The sequence below is a fragment of the Entelurus aequoreus genome, linkage group LG08 (assembly GCF_033978785.1).
Source record: "Entelurus aequoreus isolate RoL-2023_Sb linkage group LG08, RoL_Eaeq_v1.1, whole genome shotgun sequence".
In the NCBI taxonomy this organism is placed as follows: Eukaryota; Metazoa; Chordata; class Actinopteri; order Syngnathiformes; family Syngnathidae; genus Entelurus; species Entelurus aequoreus.
In genome coordinates, this window is record NC_084738.1 from 47,944,934 (window position 1) to 47,971,846 (window position 26,913).

At 40.8% G+C, this 26,913-nt stretch overlaps 1 protein-coding gene and 1 non-coding gene across 8 annotated transcripts in view; both read left to right on the plus strand.

The window, feature by feature from the left end:
• The first annotated feature begins 863 nt into the window (after window positions 1-863).
• On the plus strand, window positions 864-997 carry LOC133656466 (U11 spliceosomal RNA). Its single transcript, XR_009827145.1, has one exon. It is a non-coding gene; the product is annotated as a U11 spliceosomal RNA (small nuclear RNA).
• A 7,688-nt stretch (window positions 998-8,685) lies between these two features.
• Window positions 8,686-26,913, plus strand: part of gmeb1 (glucocorticoid modulatory element binding protein 1) — a 51,918-nt gene continuing 33,690 nt past the window's right edge. For 2 of the 7 annotated variants that reach the window (XM_062056684.1, XM_062056685.1), the window contains exons 1-4: window positions 8,686-8,789; window positions 12,193-12,360; window positions 19,560-19,612; window positions 19,707-19,822. In XM_062056684.1, coding sequence (XP_061912668.1) covers window positions 12,239-12,360; window positions 19,560-19,612; window positions 19,707-19,822 — 291 coding nt within the window. In that variant the 5' untranslated portion in view covers window positions 8,686-8,789; window positions 12,193-12,238. Of the gene's footprint in view, window positions 8,889-8,935; window positions 9,026-12,192; window positions 12,361-19,559; window positions 19,613-19,706; window positions 19,823-26,913 lie in introns of those variants that run through there. The other 5 variants (XM_062056682.1, XM_062056683.1, XM_062056687.1 and 2 more) reach the window with 5 other exon arrangements.

Below are 26,913 nucleotides of genomic sequence, written 5' to 3' on the forward strand. Positions count from 1 at the left end.
TAAAATAGAAATCAAAATTCATAAAAAAAACACAGAAGACAACAGAGGACAGAAGACCACACAACTCACTACTTCCGTAAACAACAGCCATCTTAGCTCGGTTGACTACCACTGGTTTTCATTTTCGGGAAGAAGTCACGTGACAGAATCCTAGCAACAAGCGCTTCTCACAAGGAAACCAATCATACACCTTCTTCTTGTTCTCCTTTGTTTTGATTGGCTCGCGACATTGCAGTACTTCTTGCAACCATTGGCTGCCGAAAGAAAGCGAACATATCCGAAAATGTATTGCAGTAAAAATGTAATTGTTATTTTTAAAGTATAGTAAATTAAAATCCGTCCATATTATAATGTGAAATACAGTATAGTGGAGTACACGCGGTAAAAGAGACGATCGGAGTATACAACACTGCCACCACTCACACGTTGCAACACTTGAGTTGACTGACTGCACCACCTACTGGCACTTTGCAAAAACACCTTCCAAACGGCACCCTTGATATGTTTACCGTCATTGCGTCAATGATAAAAAAATGTTTGTATAAATTATTTTACTTTGTGAAAGAACGATGTTTGTAATACATTGACAAACAACACGCTAGAGTTGATCAAATATAATCAAACTACGATGTTACCCATCATGCATTGCAATACCATTCTCATTTATTAAAATACAACACCATATTGACACTGTCTTCACTAGTGTCGATGTTTTTTTTATGTTTCATGACATTTTGTCTGTTTTGAGTTCATACATCTATGCACCGCGTGTAGTACACCTTGTTAGGACTGGCGCTATTGTAGCACCATGACAGAGAAACGCTGCACCAATGGACATTAATGAAACGTTGTCCCTTACTCGATAAAAGGGCTTCAACTATGAAAATGGTTCGGGCGCATCTGATATCAGATGTCGCTCGCGGAATCTAAATCAAGAGATTTCGGAAGCATAATTTTTGCTACGGGGAGGGCCACTAATCACTGTTGGGGCCCCCCATATCTTCTGTGAATTCTAATGACTATAAGACCAGGTTGAACTCCAAACTGTACTGGACTAAATCTCTCAAATGTACTGGACTATTAATCACTTGTATTGAATTAATATGTGGATAATAAAGTCGGAATAGCATTTGCTGAATTTACAGGTAAAAGCCAGTAAATTAGAATATTTTGAAAAACTTGATTTATTTCAGTAATTGCATTCAAAAGGTGTAACTTGTACATTATATTTATTCATTGCACACAGACTGATGCATTCAAATGTTTATTTCATTTAATTTTGATGATTTGAAGTGGCAACAAATGAAAATCCAAAATTCAGTGTGTCACAAAATTAGAATATTGTGTAAGGGTTAAATTTTGAAGACACCTGGTGCCACAAACTAATCAGCTGATTAACTCAAAACACCTGCAAAGGGCTTTAAATGGTCTCTCAGTCCAGTTCTTAAGCCTACACAAACATGGGGAAGACTTCAGATTTGACAGCTGTCCAAAAGGCAACCATCGACACATTGCACAAGGAGGGAAAGACACAAAAGGTTATTGCTGAAGAGGCTGGCTGTTCTCAGAGCTCTGTGTCCAAACACATTAATGGAGAGGCAAAGGAAAGGAAAAACTGTGGTCAGAAAAAGTGTACAAGCGATAGGGATCACCGCGCCCTGGTCAAGATTGTGAAAAAAAAAACATTCAAAAATGTGGGGGAGATTCAGAAGGAGTGGACAGCTGCTGGAGTCAGTGCTTCAAGATCCACCACCAAGAGACGCTTGAAAGACATGGGTTTCAACTGCCGCATACCTCGTGTCAAGCCACTGTTGACCAAGAAACAGCGCGAAAAGCGTCTCACCTGGGCTAAGGAAAAAAAGAGCTGGACTGCTGCTGAGTGGTCCAAAGTCATGTTTTCTGACGAAAGCAAATTTTGCATTTCCTTTGGAAATCGAGGTCCCAGAGTCTGGAGGAAGACAGGAGAGGCACAGGATCCACGTTGCCTGAAGTCTAGTGTAAAGTTTCCACCATCAGTGATGGTTTGGGGTGCCATGTCATCTGCTGGTGTCGGTCCACTCTGTTTCCTGAGATCCAGGGTCAACGCAGCCGTCTACCAGCAAGTTTTAGAGCACTTCATGCTTCCTGCTGCTGACCTGCTCTATGGAGATGGAGATTTCAAGTTCCAACAGGACTTGGCGCCTGCACACAGCGCAAAATCTACCCGTGCCTGGTTTACGGACCATGGTATTTCTGTTCTAAATTGGCCCGCCAACTCCCCTGACCTTAGCCCCATAGAAAATCTGTGGGGTATTGTGAAAAGGAAGATGCGGAATGCCAGACCCAAAAACGCAGAAGAGTTGAAGGCCACTATCAGAGCAACCTGGGCTCTCATAACACCTGAGCAGTGCCAGAAACTCATCGACTCCATGCCACGCCGCATTAACGCAGTAATTGAGGCAAAAGGAGCTCCAACCAGGTATTGAGTATTGTACATGCTCATATTTTTCATTTTCATACTTTTCAGTTGGCCAACATTTCTAAAAATCCCTTTTTTGTATTAGCCTTAAGTAATATTCTAATTTTGTGACACACGGAATTTTGGATTTTCATTTGTTGCCACTTCAAATCATCAAAATTAAATGAAATAAACATTTGAATGCATCAGTCTGTGTGCAATGAATAAATATAATGTACAAGTTACACCTTTTGAATGCAATTACTGAAATAAATAAAGTTTTTCAAAATATTCTAATTTACTGGCTTTTACCTGTATATCAGGGGGATTTAATGTTAACATTCATAGGATGTTCATGTGGCTTGTGCTACCATCATAAACATTCCATTAGGTGGCGCCATATCCCCATTCCCCACGCTTTGACAGTGACTTCATTATTATATGCTTGCTGCATCGACATGAAATAAAAAGTACAAATGCGTGATATTTTCTATTTTATTTCCATTTAGACCCCCATTATTTAGTTTTTACTTATTAAATTAGTTATTCGTTCTCAATTCTGTACACTGCTGCTGGAATTTTAATTTTCCTGAGGGAACTCTCCTGAAGGAATCAATAAAGTACTATCTATTAGGGCTGTGAATCTTTGGGTGTCCCACGATTCGATTCAATATTGATTCTTGGGGTAACGATTCGATTCAAAATCGATTTTTTTTTTCAATTCAACACGATTCTCGATTCAAAAACGATTTTTTTCCCGATTCAAAACAATTCTCTATTCATTCAATACATAGGATTTCAGCAGGATCTACCCCAGTCTGCTGACAGAGTAGTAGATTTTTGTAAAACGCTTTTATAATTGTAAAGGACAATGTTTTATCAACTGATTGCAATAATGTAAATTTGTTTCAACTATTAAATGAACAAAAAATATCCATCCATCCATCCATCCATCTTCTTCCGCTTATCCGAGGTCGGGTCGCGGGGGCAGTAGCCTAAGCAGGGAAACCCAGACTTCCCTCTCCCCAGCCACTTCGTCCTGCTCCTCCCGGGGATCCCGAGGCGTTCCCAGGCCAGCCGGGAGACATAGTCTTCCCAACGTGTCCTGGGTCTTCCCCGTGGCCTCCTACCGGTCGGACGTGCCCTAAACACCTCCCTAGGGAGGCGTTCGGGTGGCATCCTGACCAGATGCCTGAACCACCTCATCTGGCTCCTCTCAATGTGGAGGAGCAGCGGCTTTACTTTGAGCTCCCCCCGGATGACAGAGCTTCTCACCCTATCTCTAAGGGAGAGCCCCGCCACCCGGCGGAGAAAGCTCATTTCGGCCGCTTGTATCCGTGATCTTGTCCTTTCGGTCATAACCCAAAGCTCATGACCATAGGTGAGGATGGGAACGTAGATCGACCGGTAAATTGAGAGCTTTGCCTTCCGGCTCAGCTCCTTCTTCACCACAACGGATCGATACAGCGTCCGCATTACTGAAGACGCCGCACCGATCCGCCTGTCGATCTCACGATCCACTCTTCCCTCACTCGTGAACAAGACTCCGAGGTGCTTGAACTCCTCCACTTGGGGCAGGGTCTCCTCCACAACCCGGAGATGGCACTCCACCCTTTTCCGGGCGAGAACCATGGACTCGGACTTGGAGGTGCTGATTCTCATCCCAGTCGCTTCACACTCAGCTGCGAACCGATCCAGTGAGAGCTAAAGATCCTGGCCAGATGAAGCCATCAGGACCACATCATCTGCAAAAAGCAGAGACCTAATCCTGCAGTGAACCAAAAATATGACTAATTTTATCTTTGTGAAAATATTGGACACAGTGTGTTGTCAAGCTTATGAGATGCGATGCAAGTGTAAGCCACTGTGACACTATTGTTCTTTTTTTTTTTTTTAAATGTCTAATGATAATGTCAATGAGGGATTTTTAATCACTGCTATGTTGAAATTGTAACTAATATTGATGCTGTTGTTGATAATATTCATTTTTGTTTCACTACTTTTGGTTTTGTTGCAGTTCTGAGTGTTGCTGGGTCGGGTTTGGTTTTGGAATTGGATTGCAGGGTATTGCTGTGTATTGTTTTGTTGGATTGATTAATTAAAAAAAAAAATAATAATAATTTTCTTTAAATAATACAAATTTAAAAAATTGATTTTTTTTAAATGAGAATCAATTCTGAATCGCACAACGTGAGAATCGCGATTTGAATTCGAATCGATTTTTTCCCACACCCCTACTATCTATCTATCTACAATAACTATATTAATCAAATTGTCTTGCACATTGATGTGATTGCGTGTTTAATAAGTACAATTTTGAGTATTCATCTGAACTATTGAAAAATACAACTTGTTTTTTGTTTGACGTAAAATAAGACTTTATCATACAATATAATCACGTAAATCCTTCAGAAATGTTATATTTTTACATATGTGTGTTATCCCAAGTCCTTTTTATTTTTATTTTCCTAAATAAACAAAGATGTACAGTACAGGCCAAAAGTTTGGGCACACCTTCTCATTCAATGCGTTTTCTTTATTTTCATGACTATTTACACTGTAGATTGTCACTGAAGGCATCAAAACTATGAATGAACACATGTGGAGTTATGTACTTTACAAAAAAAAGGTGAAATAACTGAAAACCTAGTGGCTAGAGTGTCTGCCCTGAGATTGGTTGTGAGTTCAAACCCCGGCCGAGTCATACCAAAGACTATAAAAATGGGACCCCTTACCTCCCTGCTTGGCACTCAGCATCAAGGGTCAGAATTGGGGGTTAAATCACCAAAAATAATTCCTGGGCGCAGCCACCGCTACTGCCCGCTGCTCTCCTCCCCTCCCAGGGGGTGATCAATGGGGATGGGTCAAATGCAGAGAATAATTTTGCCACACCTCATGTGTGTGACAATCATTGGTACTTTAACTTTAACTTAACATGTTTTATATTCTAGTTTCTTCAAAATAGCCACCCTTTACTCTGATTACTGCTTTGCACACTCTTGGCATTCTCTCAGTGAGTTTCAAGAGGTAGTCACCTGAAATGGTTTTCACTTCACAGGTGTCATAGTTTTGAATAGTCCTGGAAATTAAGAAAACGCATTGAAATGAGAAGGTGTGTCCAAACTTTTGGCCTGTACTGTAGTTTCCACTTTACTGATGTCTCTGGGTTTTCACTCAGTCCTGTTATCTTAATAGATTGACCTTTCTGAAAATGGGTAGCATTCCACTAGTCACATGGTCCACAGGAAGTTGCATCATTCATTTCCCTCATTTATTTTTCATATTTCAAATATGATTTGGGGGTTAAAATCTCAGCACAGTCCCGTTACGCAAATTATTGTTTTATTTTTTTTAAAACACATTTTTTGGTTGAATCCCTGTAATGTTAGTGTCAGAAAATGTGACTCATTCATTTTGGAATGTGACAGTGTATATTTATTTTGGAAGGAGATGAGACGTTGGCTGAAAGACAAAGTTATAGAGATGTCCCCATTTACGATAAAATATATTAAATTTGGAATATGTATAAAAGATAGCAACATATAAATCATTGTTAGTATTATTCTGTTGAAAGCTAAATTTTCAATGAATGAAAGTATATTTCTTTAAAGTGAACCACAAATTATCCCATTGGATTAATGGTATTAAATTATTAATTACATCTTCGAAAATGTCAAAAAATAGAAAAGCCCTGGAAATATTTTCTTTATTGGATCATGTAATTTGTTTAAAATAAGCCCAGTTGTGATTTTTTTTAAAGTATTTACTATGTTCCTTCAGCATGTTTTTGTTTTTAAGAGGATTTTTTTATTTTATTTTGTATTGAATATAAAGGCTATTAGAAGTTCATTAATTTTTGTACATTGAATACTGTTTGTGTGTTTAATTGTTCAGTAAAAATAAAAAATATTTAAAAAAAAAAAGGTGTCAACATGCTTTTAGCATAAATACCATTTCAGTCCTGTTATTCATGAGTTATCATCAGCTTCGTAACCTTGTTTTAATAAAGTTGCCTGAGATGTTCTTTATGTGTATTGATATATTTAGAGTTGAAAAAGTTTAATATTTTGAGAGTTACTATACAGTACAAACAAACCAGAACAATGATAAACAACAAAGTTTAAAAAACAAATGTGGACAAAATGAAAAACATTTCTGAAATAATAAAGCAGTTGTGCAGTTCATTCACCCAAAACCGGTAATCATTTCTAATAATAATGCTTAAAATGTACAACATGCATTTCGGTGTCTTTTGAAGCTATGTTAGCATTAGTGTTTTCTCACATAGGCTATTTTTCTTCAGCTTATAATGACTTTTGTCATGTTTTTTGTTCTTTTTTTAAACTTGCATGCCCCTGTGTGTTCCCACTCTTGTAAAGTTGCTGGAAATTGTAATTTATGTGGAAGATTCTAATTATGTTCCTTCAGCATTTTCTAAAAATAATAATAATAATAATAATAAATAATTAATTAATTAAATACTATAATAATAGTAATTAAAATGTTTCTAGATCATAGAATGATTTTGGGATTTGGCCTTTAATTTGTTGATCATAACAATAAACTTAAGACAAATCAGGTTTCAGGGAAAACAAAAATGATGTACAGTACGCCAACAAACTGAATTTACATCAAAAAATTTAACTATTATGTAAAAACAAGACGATACATAGTCCCTGACTTTACTGTAAACCAGTGATTCTCAAACTGTGGTCTGGGTACGCCCAGTGACGTAAGTGAGGCAGTGCCTCACCTTGCCACCAGGTGGCTTAACCATGAGATCTTACAAAAACGAAGTAATAAAATAAAATAAGTTTGAGTATTTCTCTTTTGGTCTATGCTTTCAATGTGATTGTGGTGTGGTTCCTGTATATTTTGATAATTTTCATGGTTTAAAATCGCGGAAATTCAGTGTTTCCTGATCAAAATAACAGGGAAAACGAGAAGTGAGGCAGACACAGGTGGTGCCTCCACCGCTACACGCAAAGTGTATTGAGTGTGTGCGTGTGAGGGGGCGCGTGCTTGTTGCCAGGGGGGAAAGGCAGGCCCTGAGGCAGCAAGTACCTCTGCCTCAAGGTAGGGGGCGATATATTGTCAACTTGCAGTTCAATGCCTCTGCAGTACTCTGACTCGCCACACTGGGCGAAGTGCTAGCAGACTTGTCTCTCCAGCGGAAGCCAGCCTTTTTTTCTTTCTTTTTTTTAAAAACTGTATTTATAACAAACATGGCATTTTTATTACAGTAAGCCAGCGTGTGTGGGTGTTTTTGTCAGATGCAAAAATATTGTTTTATTGCTTGGAATGAAATTGAGTTAAATGAATGTGTCTGCCAATATGGAGGATTATATACTGTATCAAAGATTAAATACTTCTCTAAACTGGACTTTAAGACAAAATGAATGTGATCATACAAAGTATGTTTTTATGGAGGATATGCTGCTTCAGATACAAATACAGAAAGGTAAGATACACGTACAATACTTGATTTATGTAGTTAAAAGCAAATGGGACCAACAAGTATTTAACAACAACTTTATCAAATACTTTTTGGACCCATTTATCATATCATAATATCATTATGATAACGTTTTTATTTAAGCGAATAACTCCCTTCTTTTTTGTTTCTCTAGTGTGCACCCTAAATCAACAATGATTAGAGCTGCACATATGAATTTAAGTAAAAAAAAGAAGAACAAAAACTCCAAAAGTATCTATGCCTCACCTGGTGTTTAGTTCACCGCACGTCACTGGGTACACCAAATAATCACTTAATTAGATATTACAATACACCAGTTATGTTTTCCTATATTTAAACACATTCAAACGGTGTGTAAAGTTACAATATACTTGCTAAATAAAACCTGTGCCTTGTTTTTAATCAATACTTAGGCCTACTACAATACTGTATTTCAATGTTGGTCCTTATGATGGTACTCGGAGAGCCAAGTGTTTTCTGAGGTGGTAAAAGGTGAAAAAAGTTTGAGAACCATTGCTGTAAACAATATGACAGTGTATAAATATCAACTATTTAACAATATAACAATTAAAATAACAAACAAAACATAGGTAATTCTTAAGATAAACGCTGATCTCATCACGCGAGTATCGATCAGAATGATACTCATTCTACCTTTGCTTTGGCACCCCCCCAAAACTTAGATGCAAGGTTAAAGTAGCACTGAATAATCAAATCCATCCATGAATTTGTATTTTTTACGGTTTATTGTATTTACTGCAGCGGATTTAAAAGTTGTGCGTGACAAGGCGGTCTGTTATGCCGGAAGTATACCCACTTTCGTCGACCGCGCATGCGCACCATCTTAGAACCTTGAGACGCAATTCTACTCATTCGGTAAGCAAATATATGTTAGACGTAAAAAATATGTGTAGTGGTTAGTTACCGATACGAGTATACGGCGTGAACAACACGTTCAAGTGTGCAGCGAGAGTTGTGAGTATTTTCTCTCTCTTTTTTTTTTTTTTTTTTACAAAATGGAGGGCTTGCGTCGCCTGCTTGTCCGCCGTGCGTGGCGCCGCACGGGAGACGTCATTCCAGCGGAGAGTTAAAATGCTGCGTTACGGAAGGACGTACGTCTCATAGATAAGTAGCACGTAACGGGCACACGGTAACGCCTGCTTTAGCCAGAGTTCACTCGTGTTCGGGTCGTCCACTTGAGCAAATATCACAGAGTCATTGTGTTTGTCGTAATGGCTTCCATATTTAAACACTCCCAGTGAACACTGCGTCTTACTCTGGCATCTTACACGGTTTCTTGTGTCACTAAAGTTCATGGAAATAGTTTTCGCAAGAAGCCCCCAAAACAAACTTGACGTGTACTAAATATAAATACAACGGTTACAAAACGATATGCATCTCTTAATGAAGTTGACTCCTCCATATTGTTTTTCTACTATAGTCTTTAGCAAAATATTAGTGTTTTTACACCAGTATTTTTCAACCTTTTTTGAGCCAAGGCACATTTTTTTCCATAAAAAAATAATTGTGAGGCACACCACCAGCAGAATATATAATACAATTTAACTCAGCAGGCGATATTGACAGTGAAAAGTCGTTCTCGCAGTTGTTGGATATCAAATCATAACTGTAGTGGAATTTCTGACCTTTTGAACCATATTTTGTGTCTGTCTAAGTCCGAAAAGAGAACGAGGTCGAAAAGCATTAAGAATGTCTGCTCGTTTCTCTTTTTCCTATTCTGTGCCATTGAAAGGCCTACTGAAACCCACTACTACCGACCACACAGTCTGATAGTTTATACATCAATGATGAAATCTTAACATTGCAACACATGCCAATATGGCCGGGTTAACTTATAAAGTGCAATTTTAAATTTCCCGGGAAACTTCCGGCTGAAAACGTCTAGGTATGATGACGTTTGCGCGTGACGTCAAGGGTTGAAGCGGAAGTATTCGGACACCATTGTATCCCAATACAAACAGCTCTGTTTTCATCGCAAAATTCCACAGTATTCTGGACACCTGTGTTGGTGAATCTTTTGCAATTTGTTCAATTAACAATGGAGACTGCAAAGAAGAAAGCTGTAGGTGGGATCAGTGTATTAGCGTTTGGCTACAGCGACACAACCAGGAGGACTTTGAGTTGGATAGCAGACGCGCTACCGTGACTACCTTGACTTCCTCCGTTTCCCGGGCCGCCGACCGCATCGATGATCGGGTGAAGTCCTTCGTTGCGCCGTCGATCGCTGGAACGCAGGTGAGCACGGGTGTTGATGAGCAGATGAGAGCTGGCGTAGGTGGAGAGCTAATGTTTTTAGCATAGCTCTGTCGAGGTCCCGTAGCTAAGTTAGCTTCAATGGCGTCGTTAGCAACAGCATTGCTAGGCTTCGCCAGGCTGGAAAGCATTAACCGTGTGGTTACAGGTCCAGAGTTTGGTAGTATTGTTGATCTTCTGTCCATCCTTCCAGTCAGGGGCTTATTTCGTCTGTTTCTATATGCAGTTAAGAACGATGCTATCACGTTATCTCGTTAGCTAAAGTGCTTCGCCGATGTATTGTCGTGGAGATAAAAGTCACTGAATGTCCATTTCGCGTTCTCAACTCTCATTTTCAAGAGGATATAGGATCCGAGGTGGTTTAAAATACAAATCCGTGATCCACAATAGAAAAAGGAGAGAGTGTGGAATCCAATGAGCCCTTGTAGCTATGTTACGGTCAGAGCGAAAAAAGATACGTCCTGCACTGCACTCTAGTCCTTCACTCTCACGTTCCTCATCCACAAATCTTTCATCCTGGCTCAAATTAATGGGGTAATTGTCGCTTTCTCGGTCCGAATCGCTCTCGCTGCTGGCGGCCATCATTGAAAACAATGGGGAGCCTTTCAACCTGCAACGTCACGCTACTTCCGGTTCAGGCAAGGCTTTTTTTTTTATCAGCGACCAAAAGTTGCAAACTTTATCGTCGATGTTCTCGCCTAAATCCTTTCAGCAAAAATATGGCAATATCGCAAAATGATCAAGTATGACACATAGAATGGATCTGCTATCCCCGTTTAAATTAAAAAAAATCATTTCAGTAGGCCTTGAAGGAGCATATGTGGGTGAGAGTTGAATATATGGTCGGTCTGACCATTCTACAAAATGTTTTGATTGTTTATTATGGCTAAAGGATTCAAGGAGGTTGCAGAATAAACAGGTCCAAAACAACGGGACCTTTACACATGAGGAAAACACATAAATGGCCAAGTAGACCCAGACTATGTATGATTCGGATGATTCTCGATTCATCTAACGTCTCCGGAGGACGTTGTCTGTTTGCATGACAATTCAATCCAAACTTGTACTATTTGATTATGGGTAAATACAACTTTTGTACTAAATTCACTTTTGTTGCTGTTTAAGATTCGGACCATCCACCACATAACCAAGCATGCATCACCACAGCTCTTGTCTCAAAGCAGGTGTACAGTCACGACCTGTCACATGACGCTGGGACTTATTTTGACTTTTTGGTGTTTTCCTGTGTGTAGTGTTTTAGTTCTTGTCTTGCACTCCTATTTTGGTGGCGTTTCCTGTTTTGTTGGTATTTTCCTGTAGCAGTTTCATGTCTTCTTTGAGTGCTATTCCCCGCACCCGCTTTGTTTTAGTAATCAAGACTATTTAAGTTGTGCGGCTGCTATCCTTCTTTGTGTGGACATTGATGATTGTCATGTCATGTACGGATGTACTTTCTGGACGCCGTCTGCTCCTCACGCTGTAAGTCTTTGCTGTTGTCCAGCATTCTGTTTTTGTTTATTTTGCAGCCAGTTCAGTTTTAGTTTCGTTTTGCATAGCCATCCCTAAACTTCAATGCCTTTTCTTAGCGGCACTCGCCTTTTGTTTATTTTTGGTTTATGCGTTAGATACCTTTTTACCTGCACACTGCCTCCCGCTGTTGTCTGCATATTGGGATCACGACAAACATCTACAAAGCAATTAGATACATGCTGCCACCTACTGATTTGGAAGAGTTTTAAATGGTTACTCTGCCAAGTTATAGACAGCACAGACACTCAACAACGGCACATTTGTGGATCATAACTACTGGTTTGCAAAACATTTTTTAAACCCAATTAGGTGAAATTACATAATCTCCCATGGCACACCAGACTGTATTTCGCGGCACACTAGTGTGGTTGAAAAACACTGTTTTACACGACAATTTACTTTTTACATTAGCAATACAATGTTTTTTTAAGGCTTGCAAGATAAAATGTTTTTGTTTTTTTTAATCCTTTTTTAGCAACATGACCATAGACTATAAATGCTCATAGCAGCACAACAGGGGGATGGCAACCACTGAGGATGTGAGCATGTCCACGGAGCAGGTGGTGATGGTGAAGACGGATGGTGAGGCTGATGATCTGAATAAAACTCAAGTCATCCTCCAGCTCCAGTCCCTTACGGCTGGGTCAGTACATTTTATGCAACGATGATGTCATAGAATTAGTGATGTTTGTTTTCAAAAGTTTTGACAACGTTCCTGCAGACCAGCAAAAAACAATCAATCAATCAATATCCTTTATTTGACCCGGTAAAAAACCTATTGAGATTGAAATGTCTTTTTCAAGAGTGACCTGGCTGTGAGGGCAGCAAAACAAAATTACATAATTACATACAGTTGAGGTCAAAAGTTTACATACAGTACACTTGTAAAGAACATAATGTCATGGCTGTATTGAGTTTCCAATAATTTCTACAACTCTTATTTTTTTATGATAGCGTGATTGGAGCACATACTTGTTTGTCACAAAAACATTCATGAAGTTTGGTTCTTTTATGAATTTATTATGGGTCTACTGAAAATGTGACCAAATCTGCTGGGTTAAAAGTATACATACAGCAATGTTAATATTTGGTTACATGTCCCTTGGCAAGTTTTACTGCAATAATGCGCTTTTGGTAACCACCCACAAGTCTTTGTCCTGTTGGAACACCCAACTGCGACCAAGACCCAACCTGCGGGCTGATAATTTTAGGTTGTTCTGAAGAATTTGGAGGTAATCCTCATTTTTCATTGTCCCATTTACTCTCTGTAAAGCACCAGTTCCATTGGCAGTAAAACAGGCCCAGAGCATAATACTACCACAACCATGCTTGACGGTAGGTATGGTGTTCCTGGGATTAAAGGCCTCACCTTTTCTTCTCCAAACATATTGCTGGCCACCTTTTCTTCTCCAAACATATTGCTGGGTACTGTGGCCAAACAGCTACATTTTTGTTTCATCTGACCACAGAACTTTCCTCCAGAAGGTTTTATCTCTGTCCATGTGATCAGCAGCAAACTTTAGACGAGCCTCAAGGTGTCGCTTCTGGAGCAAGGGCTTCCTTCTTGCGTAGTAGCCTCTCAGTCCATGGCGATGCAAAACACGCTTAACTGTGGACACTGACACCTGTGTTCCAGCAGCTTCCAATTCATTGCAGACCTGCTTTTTGGTGGTTCTCGGTTGACTCTTGATTATCCTGACCAATTTTCTCTCAGCAGTAGGTGATAGCTTGCGTTTTCTTCCTGATCGTGGCAGTGACAAAACTGTGCCATGCACTTTATACTTACGAACAATTGTCAGCACAGTTGCTCTTGGGACCTTAAAGGCCTACTGAAATGATTTTTTTTATTTAAACGGGAATAGCAGATCCATTCTATGTGTCATACTTGATCATTTCGCGATATTGCCATATTTTTGCTGAAAGGATTTAGTAGAGAAAATCGACGATAAAGTTTGCAACTTTTCCTCGCTGTTAAAAAAAAAGCCTTGCCTGTACCGGAAGTAGCGTGACGTCACAGGAGCTAGGATTCCTCACAATTCCCCGTTGTTTACAATGGAGCGAGAGAGATTCGGACCGAGAAAGTGATGATTACCCCATTAATTTGAGCGAGGATGAAAGATTCGTAGATGAGGAACGTTACAGTGAATGACTTGAGAGGCAGCGATGGACGTATCTTTTTTCGCTCTGACCGTAACTTGGGTACAAGCAGGCTTATTGGATTCCACACTCTCCTTTTTCTATTGTAGATCACAGATTTGTATTTTAAACCACCTCGGATACTATATCCTCTTGAAAATGAGAGTCGAGAACGCGAAATGGACATTCAGGGCCTTTTGTCTCCACGACAATACATCGGCAAAATGCTTTAGCTACGAGCTAACGTGATAGCATCTTGCTTTAACTGCATATAGAAACAAAAGAAATAAACCCCTGACTGGAAGGATAGATGGAAAATCAATAATACTATTAAACCGTGGACATGTAAATACATGGTTAATGCTTTCCAGGCTGGCGAAGGTTAACAATGCTGTGCTAACGACGCCATTGAATCTAACTTAGCAACCGGACTGCACAGAGCTATGCTAAAAACATTAGCTCTCCACCTACGTCAGCCAGCTCTCATTTGCTCATCAACACCCGTGCTCACCTGCGTTCCAGCGATCGGCAGAAGGACGAAGGACTTCACCCGATGCGTTTGGCGGCCCGGAGACGTAGGAAGTCAAGGTGAGGTCGGCGGCTAGCGCGGCTAGCGCTCCAACAAAGTCCTCCTGGTTGTGTTGCTGTAGTCCGCTGCTAATACACTGATCCCACCTACAACTGTCTTCTTTGCAGCCTTCATTGTTCATTAAAAAAATTGCAAAAGATGTCCAGAATACTGTGGAATAATGAAATGAAAACAGAGCTTTTTGTATAGGATTGTACGGGGTACCATAACTTCCGTTACTCGGACTTCGTCACGCGCATACGTCATCATACCGCCATGTTTCAGCCGGATATTTCCCGGGAAGTTTTAAATGTCACTTTATAAGTTAACCCGGCCGTATTGGCATGTGTTGCAATGTTAAGATTTCATCATTGATATATAAACTATCAGACTGCGTGGTCGGTAGTAGTGGCTTTCAGTAGGCCTTTAAGCTGCTTTAAAATGGCTCAAAGTGACTTTCCTGACTTGTTCAAGTCAATGATTTGTTTTTTCAGATCTGTGCTAAGTTCCTTTGACTTTCCCATTGTCGCATTTGTAACTGAGTCTAATGACTGCATCACATGAGCTCTTTTTAAATGGGCTGAGAGAAGTCAACAGGTGTGGTCAATCATAATCACTCACATGAAGTTAAGAGGCCATGCCATGAAGCTAATTTGATTTGATTGTAACTTTTCTACGTCACCAAAATTGATAATGTATGTTGCTGTGTGTATACTTTTGACCCAGCAGATTTGGTCACATTTTCAGTAAACTCTTAATAAATTCATAAAAGAACCAAACTGTTTTTTGTGACAAACAAGTATGTGTTCAGATCACTGTTTCATAAAAAAAAAAAAGAGTTGTAGAAATTATTGGAAACTCAAGACAGCCATGACATTATGTCCTTCACAAGTGTATGTAAACTTTTGACCACGACTGTATAACAACAACAAAACAGCAGCAGTCACACACAATAGATAAGAATACAAATAATTTACATAATTTACACGTAAAACGCACAATAAGTCCAACTATTTTGAGTTGTTGCAATAGAAAACAGTTTAAAAGCAAGTACAGTGCCCAATAGAACTGGTTTCTCGATCTATTAAAATAGACTAGATTCCCCCAAAGTGATCAGTTCAAGTAGCCTCAGATCCTTCGGTAAGTCTTTTAATGACCAAGGAGCAGCATATCTAAAGGCTTTTTTTTAACCAAGATTTGTGCAAAGGATGTCCTGCAACTGTAAGCTGTAGCGACTGGAAACTCTACACACACAAGAACATAAATAGATGGGAACCAGCCTAAGAAATTATTTGTATATTAAAACAATTCATCGAGAAAATCTGCGGACAGACAAAGATGGACAGTTTGCCTTGCATACAAAGTGCAGTGGTGGACAAGGTTGCCACAACCAGTAATAAAACGTAAGGCACAGTGATATACAGTATCCAGTGTTTTCAAAAAAAGTGTTTGGTGCATTTATAAAAAGCAAGTCTCCATAATCTAGCAAAAGCATGAAAGTGGTCAGGATCAAGTGTTTACCTGACTTGTAAGGAAAAACAGGACTTGTTTCTAAAGAAAAAAAAAAATTACATTTTAAGTTTAGATTTTCTATGTGGTATTTAAGAGACAAGTTCTTATCAATACCAATCCCCAAGTATGCCGTGACCATTTCAAGGTCAACCCGATGAGCAGTAGATATTTTTGGAATGTTAAATGGCAGTGGTTTGCTATTTGAGAATAATATTACCTTTATTTGTTTTTATTTGATTTGATATATCTGCAATTAGCACAAGTCTAAGCTGAGTCATCTGGGACTGAACACCAACATCAAAAGCAGGATGCAAGAGCTCAAGGATTCGCACTACAGCGGTGGATGAACAATATATGACCGCATTATCTGTATGAAAATGGAACACAGCCTCCGATACATTATAATCTACTTGAATGTTTTAATGTGCATTTCAGGCCAGGAGTTGGCAACTGTGCGCACTATTTAGTAACTTTTGGGTGGCAACACAAATGCACACACATGCAGCAGTGTAGCCAACTGTATTGCAATTGCTCCTCCACAGTTCACAAACATTCATAAAAGAAAGCAACAGAAAGAATCCCAAATAATCCAGAGTCAAAATTAAGACGTGCCTTTCCATTAAACTCAAAGTTCGATATAACACAGTCGTTAGGGTCCATAAAATACCGATTGCGTTATTCCCAAGATCGGTACCGAGAAATCCCTATTTTTTACCCTTTTGTCTACGAAAAGTTATATATTTACTGTGTAAATGTTACAATCTGGTCGCATGTCTGCGAAGGTTGTGTCTATCAGGATGCAAAGGACAGCAGCAAGCAGCTTGCAGGTAAGAATGCTTGTTTAATACCAGTGCGAGTAACAAGAATGTAAACAAAGGAGTACTAGGAGTGTTGGCAACATAAATATACACTAAACTAAGAAGAATAACAACAAAACCAACACAGGACATGACCGGGAGGGACCGATCATGACATTATATTTAAGTATGCGATCATTTGGTGAAAAATAACGCTATTGACTTGGGTGGGGAAAAAAACAGGCAACAATTTTAATGTCCATGGCACAATTGTGTTATTTACTGTAGAACAGTGATGATGTGTCCAGGTTGCACCACGAGGTGTATTATTAAAACTAATCTAGTATGGCATCGCCATTGACTTCCAGGAAGAGGCTGGATGACAACCCCGAAAGAGTAGTGACAACTGGAGAGACAGTTGACAGCCCGGAAAGACGGCAACCGGGGCAGGGAGGGGTAGCATCCCAAGCTGCAGCTCTCGCAAGAGAGCACCCATACAGCGCTACGAAAAACCCTGAAGATACATCAGACCGAGATAGGCTGCCTAGGGAAACCCGTGGTGCAACGCACAGTGCCAGTACCCTGTACGGCACCTGATGAGACGGAGGATGATCCAGGCCCGGACACTCCCCACAGTGCCCAGAACCTCCAAGCACCACCGGCGCAGCCCCAGGGCAGACCGTCGGAGGGGGGACGCGTGGCGTAGAGCGCTACCTGGACACAAGTCGAGGGACTGATCACCCTCGGCTGGGTCGCCCGGGTGAGGGTGTTTGATTAAGACCCGAAACACCCTATGACCCCGGGAGAATCACTGATGATGTGTCCAGGTTGCACCACGAGGTGTATTATTAAAACTAAAACTAGTGGTCTCAAACTCAATTTACCTGGGGGCCGCTGTAGGTACAGTTAGGGAAAGGCTGGGCAACACAAAGTATTCACTTCTGAATTACGTTTCAACCATGTGACTAAATTTGTTAATTACTTCTGCCAGCAGCAACCCTGAGTTATGATAGGCCCTAAGTGAATATAATTATAAAATTGAATGTAAAAAAATGTATAATTTCATACTGTTGAATTCCCAAGGAGATGGTCAGAGACACTTCTGCTTGCTGACAGCAAGTTGGTCTTTGTTTTGTCCGATGTGTGTTTGTTTCAATGTATTTTTTGTGTTTGGACTGTTAATGTATTTAGTGTCCTTTTATAGTGGAATTTAAGAGTGCTGTAATATATTTTAACTATTAGCCGCCCAGTGTGTGCTGGCCGCAATTACACTAAATTATGAAATTAAGTACAGGGTCACAAATATGACCCTGCGGGCAGCAAATAGTTGCAATTTTGAGACCCCTGTTGTAGAACGCCGTGTTATATTGGACTTTGAGTGTAATGCAATCACTCCTCTACGGATGATACAAAGAGCTAGGGCTGCACGATTAATTAATTTTAAATTGCAATCAGATTATTTAAGTGCACTCAAAGTTTGATGTAACACAATGGTGCCATTCACCCCAAATTTGTTCCCGTTTTTTTTCCCCATCAGATTCAATAGCATTGTTTTTCACCAAATTATCGCGTATTCACAAACGTACACAGTAAATATTAATGAAAGTCTCCAAAAAAGGAATTACAAAAATAAACATAAACACAAATAACTAAATATTTAATCATTGATGTCCAATCCTACTGATGAATACTGCCCGCCCCTTCTGTGACATGGGAGCACAATACAACAAGCAGGTTTAGGCAGCCAAGCTACAGCGCATAACTTTTTCAAAAAGAAAAGGGTTAAAAAACAAGGATTTCTATATAACGCGATCTTGGGAATAATGCGATTTGGTATGTTATGGACCCTAACAACCGCAATATTGAACTTCGAGTTTATAAAGATGTTAAAAAAAGAAAATCATACAATTGATTTTCCTCTCTATCATGTGCCGTGCCTGCAAGCTACCGTGGGCTCCTTCGTCCTGTGCGAGTGCTCTCCATAGACACATGGTGCTCCCCACGCACACGTCATTGTTTCCCATGTATTAATTTATTTGTGACCACAAATTAACTTTGCCCTGTCACAAATGCAGATTTGGCCCTTCCGGTTCACCCTTGCTCATGATAAATTCTAATGATATTGTGGCGGTATGTATTGTAACTCCGCTCCTCAACACATGTCATACACACGTGCTTTATACACACGTGCTTTACAAGAGAATAAGACTTAGCAAAAGGGATATATGTTGCATATTTTGTAAAATTGTTGCTACATTTGGTGAGTGAAGGTATGTATTAAAAGTGAAAGAGAGGAGTGAGTCTTGCGTCAGTCATTTATTAGGTAATCAAATAGGTCACAAAAGGTGGCAAAAAAATCACTTCCACAAGCCCAGAGAGTGCGCTTCCCTCTGGTGTCTTTTGAAGTTTTTACCAAAACATTGAAATCGAAAATCAGGTTTTTATTTTTGGAAAATAAATTACATGCTGTCATGTCCAAGCAATGTGAATTTCTGAAGAAAATTGGTTGCACTGGATTTCATTTTGCTGTATCAAATATTTGCACACACATTATTTTCATTGCACTTCACAATTATGCACAGCTTTGTTTTCATATTTCACATAAAATGCCAATAAAATACTTTTACCTGTATCTTTTTGAAATAACAAAACAAGACTTTTGCTATCTTGCGTGTATATGGTCACATAATTTGAGTTTAATAATGTTTTCAAATGCGTTTTAGGACGAAAGTTCATGGCAAATGTATTTACTGTAGGTTTTGACAATATTTGACTATCTCTAAAAAACTTGACAACAAAAAAAACGCAAATTTGAATGTTTTGTTTCAGAGATGAGCCTGCTGAAATAAATGCATCTGTCATGACTGATGAAACACATCCAGGTAAGAGAGGGTCACAATTCTAAAGGGACAAATATCTTTTATGAACTTGTCCTCATCAGCATACTCACTCACATGGATGTTTTCATCCTTGCAGAAGATGCTGAGGAAGTAGATGTTGAAGATGGCTGCCCTATAACATGCGGTGACAGTAAAGCCATGTTGCTGGTGAAGAAGTTTGTATGTCCAGGAATCAATGTAAAATGTGTAAAGGTTAGTATTATCATGCAGACGTGGAACTGTAATGCAATGCTGTATCGTAGAGGTGTTACAGTACACTAGAATCATGGTTCAGTACATTCCTCTGTTTTTAAAATACAAAACATAAAACTGCCTAGCTTGTATGTAAACAACTTTGATGATTTTTAAAATGGAACATAAAAAACTGAAAGCAGTATTAATAGTTTCAGCTCATTGACTGGTTCGCCGTATCTACTGACCAATGGCGGGACAATGCTTTGGTCTTACACACTTGTCTATTCCGTTTATGTATTTCACCAGCAGGCGTAGTGTTCCTAAACCGGAGACTTTAATGACAGTAAAGCGTTTTTAAGCTCTTGACTTTTCTTTGGTAGCCATGACTCCCACCATAAACAAGTTTTTTTAAACAAATAAGTGCATTACTCCATAAAAACTGTGTCTCTCTCCCTTTTAATGTGAAAATTAAGTGAGGGACTGGAAGTGGGCTTTGCATCACATCACGCCATGGACGTGTGGTCAGATGACACAGCTGAGACATAGCCATAATACAATTTTTTTAAAATAACAATAACATAGATATTCATATTTGTCCATTAAACAGGGTTATAACTATTTTAATTATGATTACAATCATTTCTTAAAATTTTCTTAAGTAAAGATTACAATTTTCACATTTCCTGATCATATACAGGGCAGAAACATGGTATGAGGCTGCCGCTATCGTCTGTTCTAACACTTTAGTGCGGAAGCAAACTAGTTTAGTGCACTACGCCTAGTCTCGGGTACACTGTACAAATACAAGGTAGAAACCAGACGAGGCAGTGGGGAGTATTTAAGCTTAAAGGCCTACTGAAATGAATTTTTTTTTTTTTAAACGGGGATAGCAGATCCATTCTATGTGTCATACTTGATCATTTTGCGATATTGCCATATTTTTGCTGAAAGGATTTAGTAGAGAACATCGACGATAAAGTTCACAACTTTTGGTCGCTGATAAAAAAAAGCCTTGCCTGTACCGGAAGTAGCGTGACGTCACAGGTTGAAAGGCTCCTCACATTTCCCCATTGTTTACAATGCAGCCAGAGCGATTCGGACCAAGAAAGCGACGATTACCCCATTAATTTGAGCGAGGATGAAAGATTTGTGGATGAGGAACGTCAGAGTGAAGGACTAGAGTGTAGGGCAGGACGTATCTTTTTTCGCTCTGACCGTAACTTAGGTACAAGGGTTCATTGGATTCCACACTTTCTTCTTTTTCTAATTTGGATCACGGATTTGTATTTTAAACCACCTCGGATACTATATCCTCTTGAAAATGAGAGTCGAGAACGCGAAATGGACATTCACAGTGACTTTTATCTCCACGACAATACATCGGCGAAGCTCTTTAGCTACGGAGCTAACAGGATAGCACATCGGGCTTAAATGCAGATAGAAACAAAACAAATAAACCCCTGACTGGAAGGATAGACAGAAAATCAACAATACTATGGACATGTAAATACACGGTTAATGCTTTCCAGGCTGGCGAAGCTTAACAATGCTGTTGCTAACGACGCCATTGAAGCTAACTTAGCAACGGGACCTCTACAGAGCTGTGCTAAAAGCATTAGCTATCCACCTACGCCAACCCTCATCTGCTCATCAACACCCGTGCTCACCTGCGTTCCAGCGATCGACGGAGCGACGATCATAGATGCGGTCGGCAGCCCGGAGACGAGGGAAGTCAAGGTGAGGTCGGCGGCTAGCGCGTCTGCTATCCATATCAAAGTCCTCCTGGTTGTGTTGCTGTAGTCCGCCGCTAATACACAGATCCCACCTACAACTTTCTTCTTTGCAGTCTTCATTGTTCATTAAACAAATTGCAAAAGATTCACCAACACAGATGTCCAGAATACTGTGGAATTTTGAGATGAAAACAGAGCTTTTTTGTATTGGATTCAATATTGTACCAATACTTCCGGTTCAACGATTGACGTCACGCGCATACGTCATCATACATAGACGTTTTCAACCGGAAGTTTAGCGGGAAATTTAAAATTGCACTTTATAAGTTAACCCGGTTGTATTAGCATGTGTTGCAATGTTAAGATTTCATCATTGATATATAAACTATCAGACTGCGTGGTCGGTAGTAGTGGGTTTCAGTAGGCCTTTAAGAGTATCTGAGTTTCCCTACCAGTCAGCAACTTAGCAGCACTGGCTCAGTGTAGGAATGGGTACCAACCGGTACCACCGGGTACTGATTAACATAAAATCTAACGGTGCCATATTTCGGTACTTTGTTGCGCGTGACGTCACATCCAGTTGCGGACTTGGCACCGGCACACTTCCATAATTGGTCATCAAAACTACAAGTCTGACCTTGTTCACACTGCAGGTGAAGTGAAGTGAAGTGAATTACATTTATATAGCGCTTTTTCTCAAGTGACTCAAAGCGCTTTACATAGTGAAACCCAATATCTAAGTTACATTCAAACCAGTGTGGGTGGCACTGGGAGCAGGTGGGTAAAGTGTCTTGCCCAAGGACACAACGGAAGTGACTAGGATGGCGGAAGCGGGGATCGAACCTGCAACCCTCAAGTTGCTGGCACGGCCGCTCTACCAACCGAGCTATACCGCCCAAGGTCAATTCCGAAATGTATCCTCAAAATTCTACACACAAATTACCCCATAATGACAATATGATTTTTTGTATTTATTTATTAGAAATTTAAAAAATCTCATGTACATAATTATTTACAGCCAATACTTTTTTGATGCACCTTTGGCAGAAATTATAGCCTCAAGTCTTTTTGAATATGATGCCACAAGCTTGGCACTTCTATCTTTTGGGCAGTGGCGCCTATTCCTCTTTGCAGCACCTCTCAAGCTTTTATCAGGTTGGATAGGAAGCGTCGGTGCACAGCCATTATCAGATCTCTCCCTAGAGATGCTCAATCAAATTCAAGTCTGGGCTCTGGCTGGACCACTGAAGAACATTTACAGAGTTGTCCTGAAGCCATTCCTTTGATATCTTGGCTGTGTGCTTAGGGTCGTTCTCCTGCTGAAAGATGAACCGTCGCCCCAGTCTGAGTTCAAGACCAATCTGGAGCAGGTTTTCATCCAGGATGTCTTTCATCCATCCTGACTAGTCTTCCAGTTCCTGATGCTGAAAACCATCCCCACAGCATGATACTGCCACCACCATGCTTCACTGTAGGGATGGTATTGGCCTGGTGATAAGCGGTGCCTGGTTTCCTCCAAACACGACACCTGGCATTCATGCCAAAGAGTTCAATCTTTGTCTCATCAAACAAGAGAATTTTGTTTCTCGTGGTTTGAGAGTCTTTCAGGTGTATTTTGGAAAACTCCAGGAATGGCTATAACATATAACAGGCCTGATTGGTGGATTGCTGCAGAGAATGTTGTTCTTCTGGAATGCTATCCTCTCTCCACAGAGGATTGCTGCAGCTCTGACAGAGTGACCATCGGGTTCTTGGTCACCTCCCTGAATAGGTACCTTCTGCCCCGATCGCTCAGTTTAGACAGTCCCAGTGGTTCCAAACTTTTTCCATTTATGGATGATGGGGGCCACTGTGCTCTTTGGGACTTTCAAGGCAGCAGAAATTTTTCTGTACCATTCCCCAGATTTGTGCCTCGAGACAATGTCTCAGAGGTCTAGAGAATAGAATGGACTTTGTCATTATATTTGCATACAACGAGATTAAGGACTCCAACTTAAGGTGCGGTAGTGGAAACAAATATGGAATAAAAATAAATCACACAAGGGGTGAATTATTTATTACAAGTTTTAATTCAATCCCACCAAAACGTCTTCCTATGAGGAAGCAGTGCCTGGGGAATCTGTGGTGGGCTCTCCTATTTCTGGGGCTGAGGTTGCTGAGGTAGTTAAAAAGCTCCTCGGTGGCAAGGCCCAGGGGGTGGATGAGATCCGCCCGGAGTTCCTTAAGGCTCTGGATGCTGTGGGGCTGTCTTGGTTGACAAGACTGCAGCATCGCGTGGACATCGGGGGCGGTACCTCTGGATTGGCAGTGGTGTTTCCTCTCTTTAAGAAGGGGAACCGGAGGGTGTGTTCTAACTATCGTGGGATCACACTCCTCAGCCTTCCCGGTAAGGTCTATTTGGGTGTGCTGGAGAGGAGGCTACGCCGGATAGTCGAACCTCGGATTCAGGAGGAACAGTGTGGTTTTCGTCCTGGTCGTGGAACTGTGGACCAGCTCTATACTCTCGGCAGGGTCCTTGAGGGTGCATGGGAGTTTGCCCAACCAGTCTACATGTGTTTTGTGGACTTGGAGAAGGCATTCGACCGTGTCCCTCGGGAAGTCCTGTGGGGGGTGCTCAGAGAGTATGGGGTATCGGACCGTCTGATTGTGGCGGTCCGCTCCCTGTATGATCAGTGCCAGAGTTTGGTCCGCATTGCCGGCAGTAAGTCGGACATGTTTCCGGTGAGGGTTGGACTCCACCAAGGCTGCCCTTTGTCACCGATTCTGTTCATAACTTTTATGGACAGAATTTCTAGGCGCAGTCAAGGCGTTGAGGGGATCTGGTTTGGTGGCTGCAGGATTATGTCTCTGCTTTTTGCAGATGATGTGGTCCTGATGGCTTCATCTGGCCAGGATCTTCAGCTCTCACTGGATCGGTTCGCAGCTGAGTGTGAAGCGACTGGGATGAGAATCAGCACCTCCTAGTCCGAGTCCATGGTTCTCGCCCGGAAAAGGGTGGAGTGCCATCTCCGGGTTGCGGAGGAGACCCTGCCCCAAGTGGAGGAATTCAAGTACCTCGGAGTCTTGTTCACGAGTGAGGGAAGAGTGGATCGTGAGATCGACAGGCGGATCGGTGCGGCGTCTTCAGTAATGCGGACGCTGTATCGATCCGTTGTGGTGAAGAAGGAGCTGAGCCGGAAGGCAAAGCTCTCAATTTACCGGTCGATCTACGTTCCCATCCTCACCTATGGTCATGAGCTTTGGGTTATGACCGAAAGGACAAGATCACGGGTACAAGCGGCCGAAATGAGTTTCCTCCGCCGGGTGGCGGGGCTCTCCCTTAGAGATAGGGTGAGAAGCTCTGCCATCCGAGAGGAGCTCAAAGTAAAGCCGCTGCTCCTCCACATCGAGAGGACCCAGATGAGGTGGTTCGGGCATCTGGTCAGGATGCCACCCGAACGCCTCCCTAGGGAGGTGTTTAGGGCACGTCCGACCGGTAGGAGGCCACGGGGAAGACCCAGGACACGTTGGGAAGACTATGTCTCCCGGCTGGCCTGGGAACGCCTCGGGATCCCCCGGGAAGAGCTGGACGAAGTGGCTGGGGAGAGGGAAGTCTGGGTTTCCCTGCTTAGGCTGCTGCCCCCGCGACCCGACCTCGGATAAGCGGAAGAAGATGGATGGAAGTTTGAGTTCAAGATGGTGAAAGCTCTGGGAAAGAAGCTGTCTTTGAGCCTGTTTGTTCTGGCTCTGTTCTGTCTGCTTCAGTGCAGCTGGCATACCACACTGTTATGCAGTACGTCAGCAGGCTCTCGTCAGCCGAGCGATAGAAGGTCACCATCAGCTGCCTCTCCAGTCTGTTCTTCCTCAGCACCCTCAGGAAGTGGAGTCTCCGCTGGGCCTTCCGGATGACTGCAGTTGTATTTGGGGTCCAGGAGAAGTCCGCAGATATGAGGGTGCTGAGGAACTTGAAAGAGCTGACTCTCTCCACCTCCTCGCCGTTGATGTAAAGTTGAGTTCCTTGGTTTTTGTAGTGTTCAGTGCCAGGTTATTCACTGAACAACAGACAATTCCATCGACTTCATGCTTAACTTGCGCTCTGCCATGCACAGTCAAGTGTTGAACCTTATATAGACAGTAGGGCTGTGAATTTGATTAGATTCTTTGGGGTAATGATTCGATTCATAACCAATTCTCTATTCAAAACGATTCTAGATTCAAAATCTATACTTTTTTGATAACATTGAAGGCCAGTTCTATGATTAACTACATTCCTCTATATTAGGTGGATAAACAGCTCTGATTAATTTCTTAATTAGTTAAAAGAAAACTGGTTTTGTTTCATAAAATGCTTCCCCAACAATAGAAGTATCCAACACTTAATTTGTACATTTGTACAGCAACTATGGGCATCTACACCAACAATATGATTTGTCCAAGTGGCTGCACAGGACAGATTAGATAAAAAAAAAAAAAAGATTTTAGATTTTTTTTTTATCAAATAAGAATTGCTATTAATCTGAAAATCTATTTTTTTTTGACACTCCTAATAGACAGGTGTGTGTGACTTTCCAAATCATGTTCAATTAACTGCATTTACCACAGGTTCAGTTGTGGTAAATGAATTCCAACTAAGCTGTCGGAAGGATGATCAGTTGAAACAGGATGCACCTGATCTCACTTTTGAGGTTCATGGCAAAGGCTGTGAATACTTATGTATTTGTGACTTCTTATTTTTTTTGTTTTTTTTAATATGTACATTTGCCAAAAAATCTCTAAAAATATATGTTTTACATTATCATTATGGGGTATTGTTAATAGAATGTATTTTAAAGATAAAAATTGATATATTCCATTTTGGAATAAGGCTAAAACATAACAAAATGGGAAAAAAGTGAAGCGCTGTGAAAACTTTCCAGATGCACTGTATATCAAATCAACATAACAAGGGGGCAATGGCTCATCAATCTTCATTATTCAAACATAATAACAGCAAGCTTAACTGTCAGTGCGCATTCACACAAAAGTCTCATTGGTGCGTGCCAACACGTTAACAACCATAATGCTACGATAAAAAAAACAAAAAAGATTTTTATTTTGTGTTGACAAATACTTGTGGCATTTTTTGAACACTCTGAGATCACCTGACAGTCACCGCTAACGTTAACACTAGTGATGGTAAACGTGATTCTTTTTACTGACTCTGGTACCTGTGAGTAATTCACCAAAGAGAATCGATTTACTTGATTCACTCATCACAAAACACATGTGCAAAAGCTGCACGTGGTTCAGTTCAGTTGTTTCAGTTTATTTCAAACATGCATACAATAAAATATAATGCATCACTTATTTCCAGTTGTTTCATTACTGCATGTCCAAAAAGGAGTTGGAAGAAGCAGC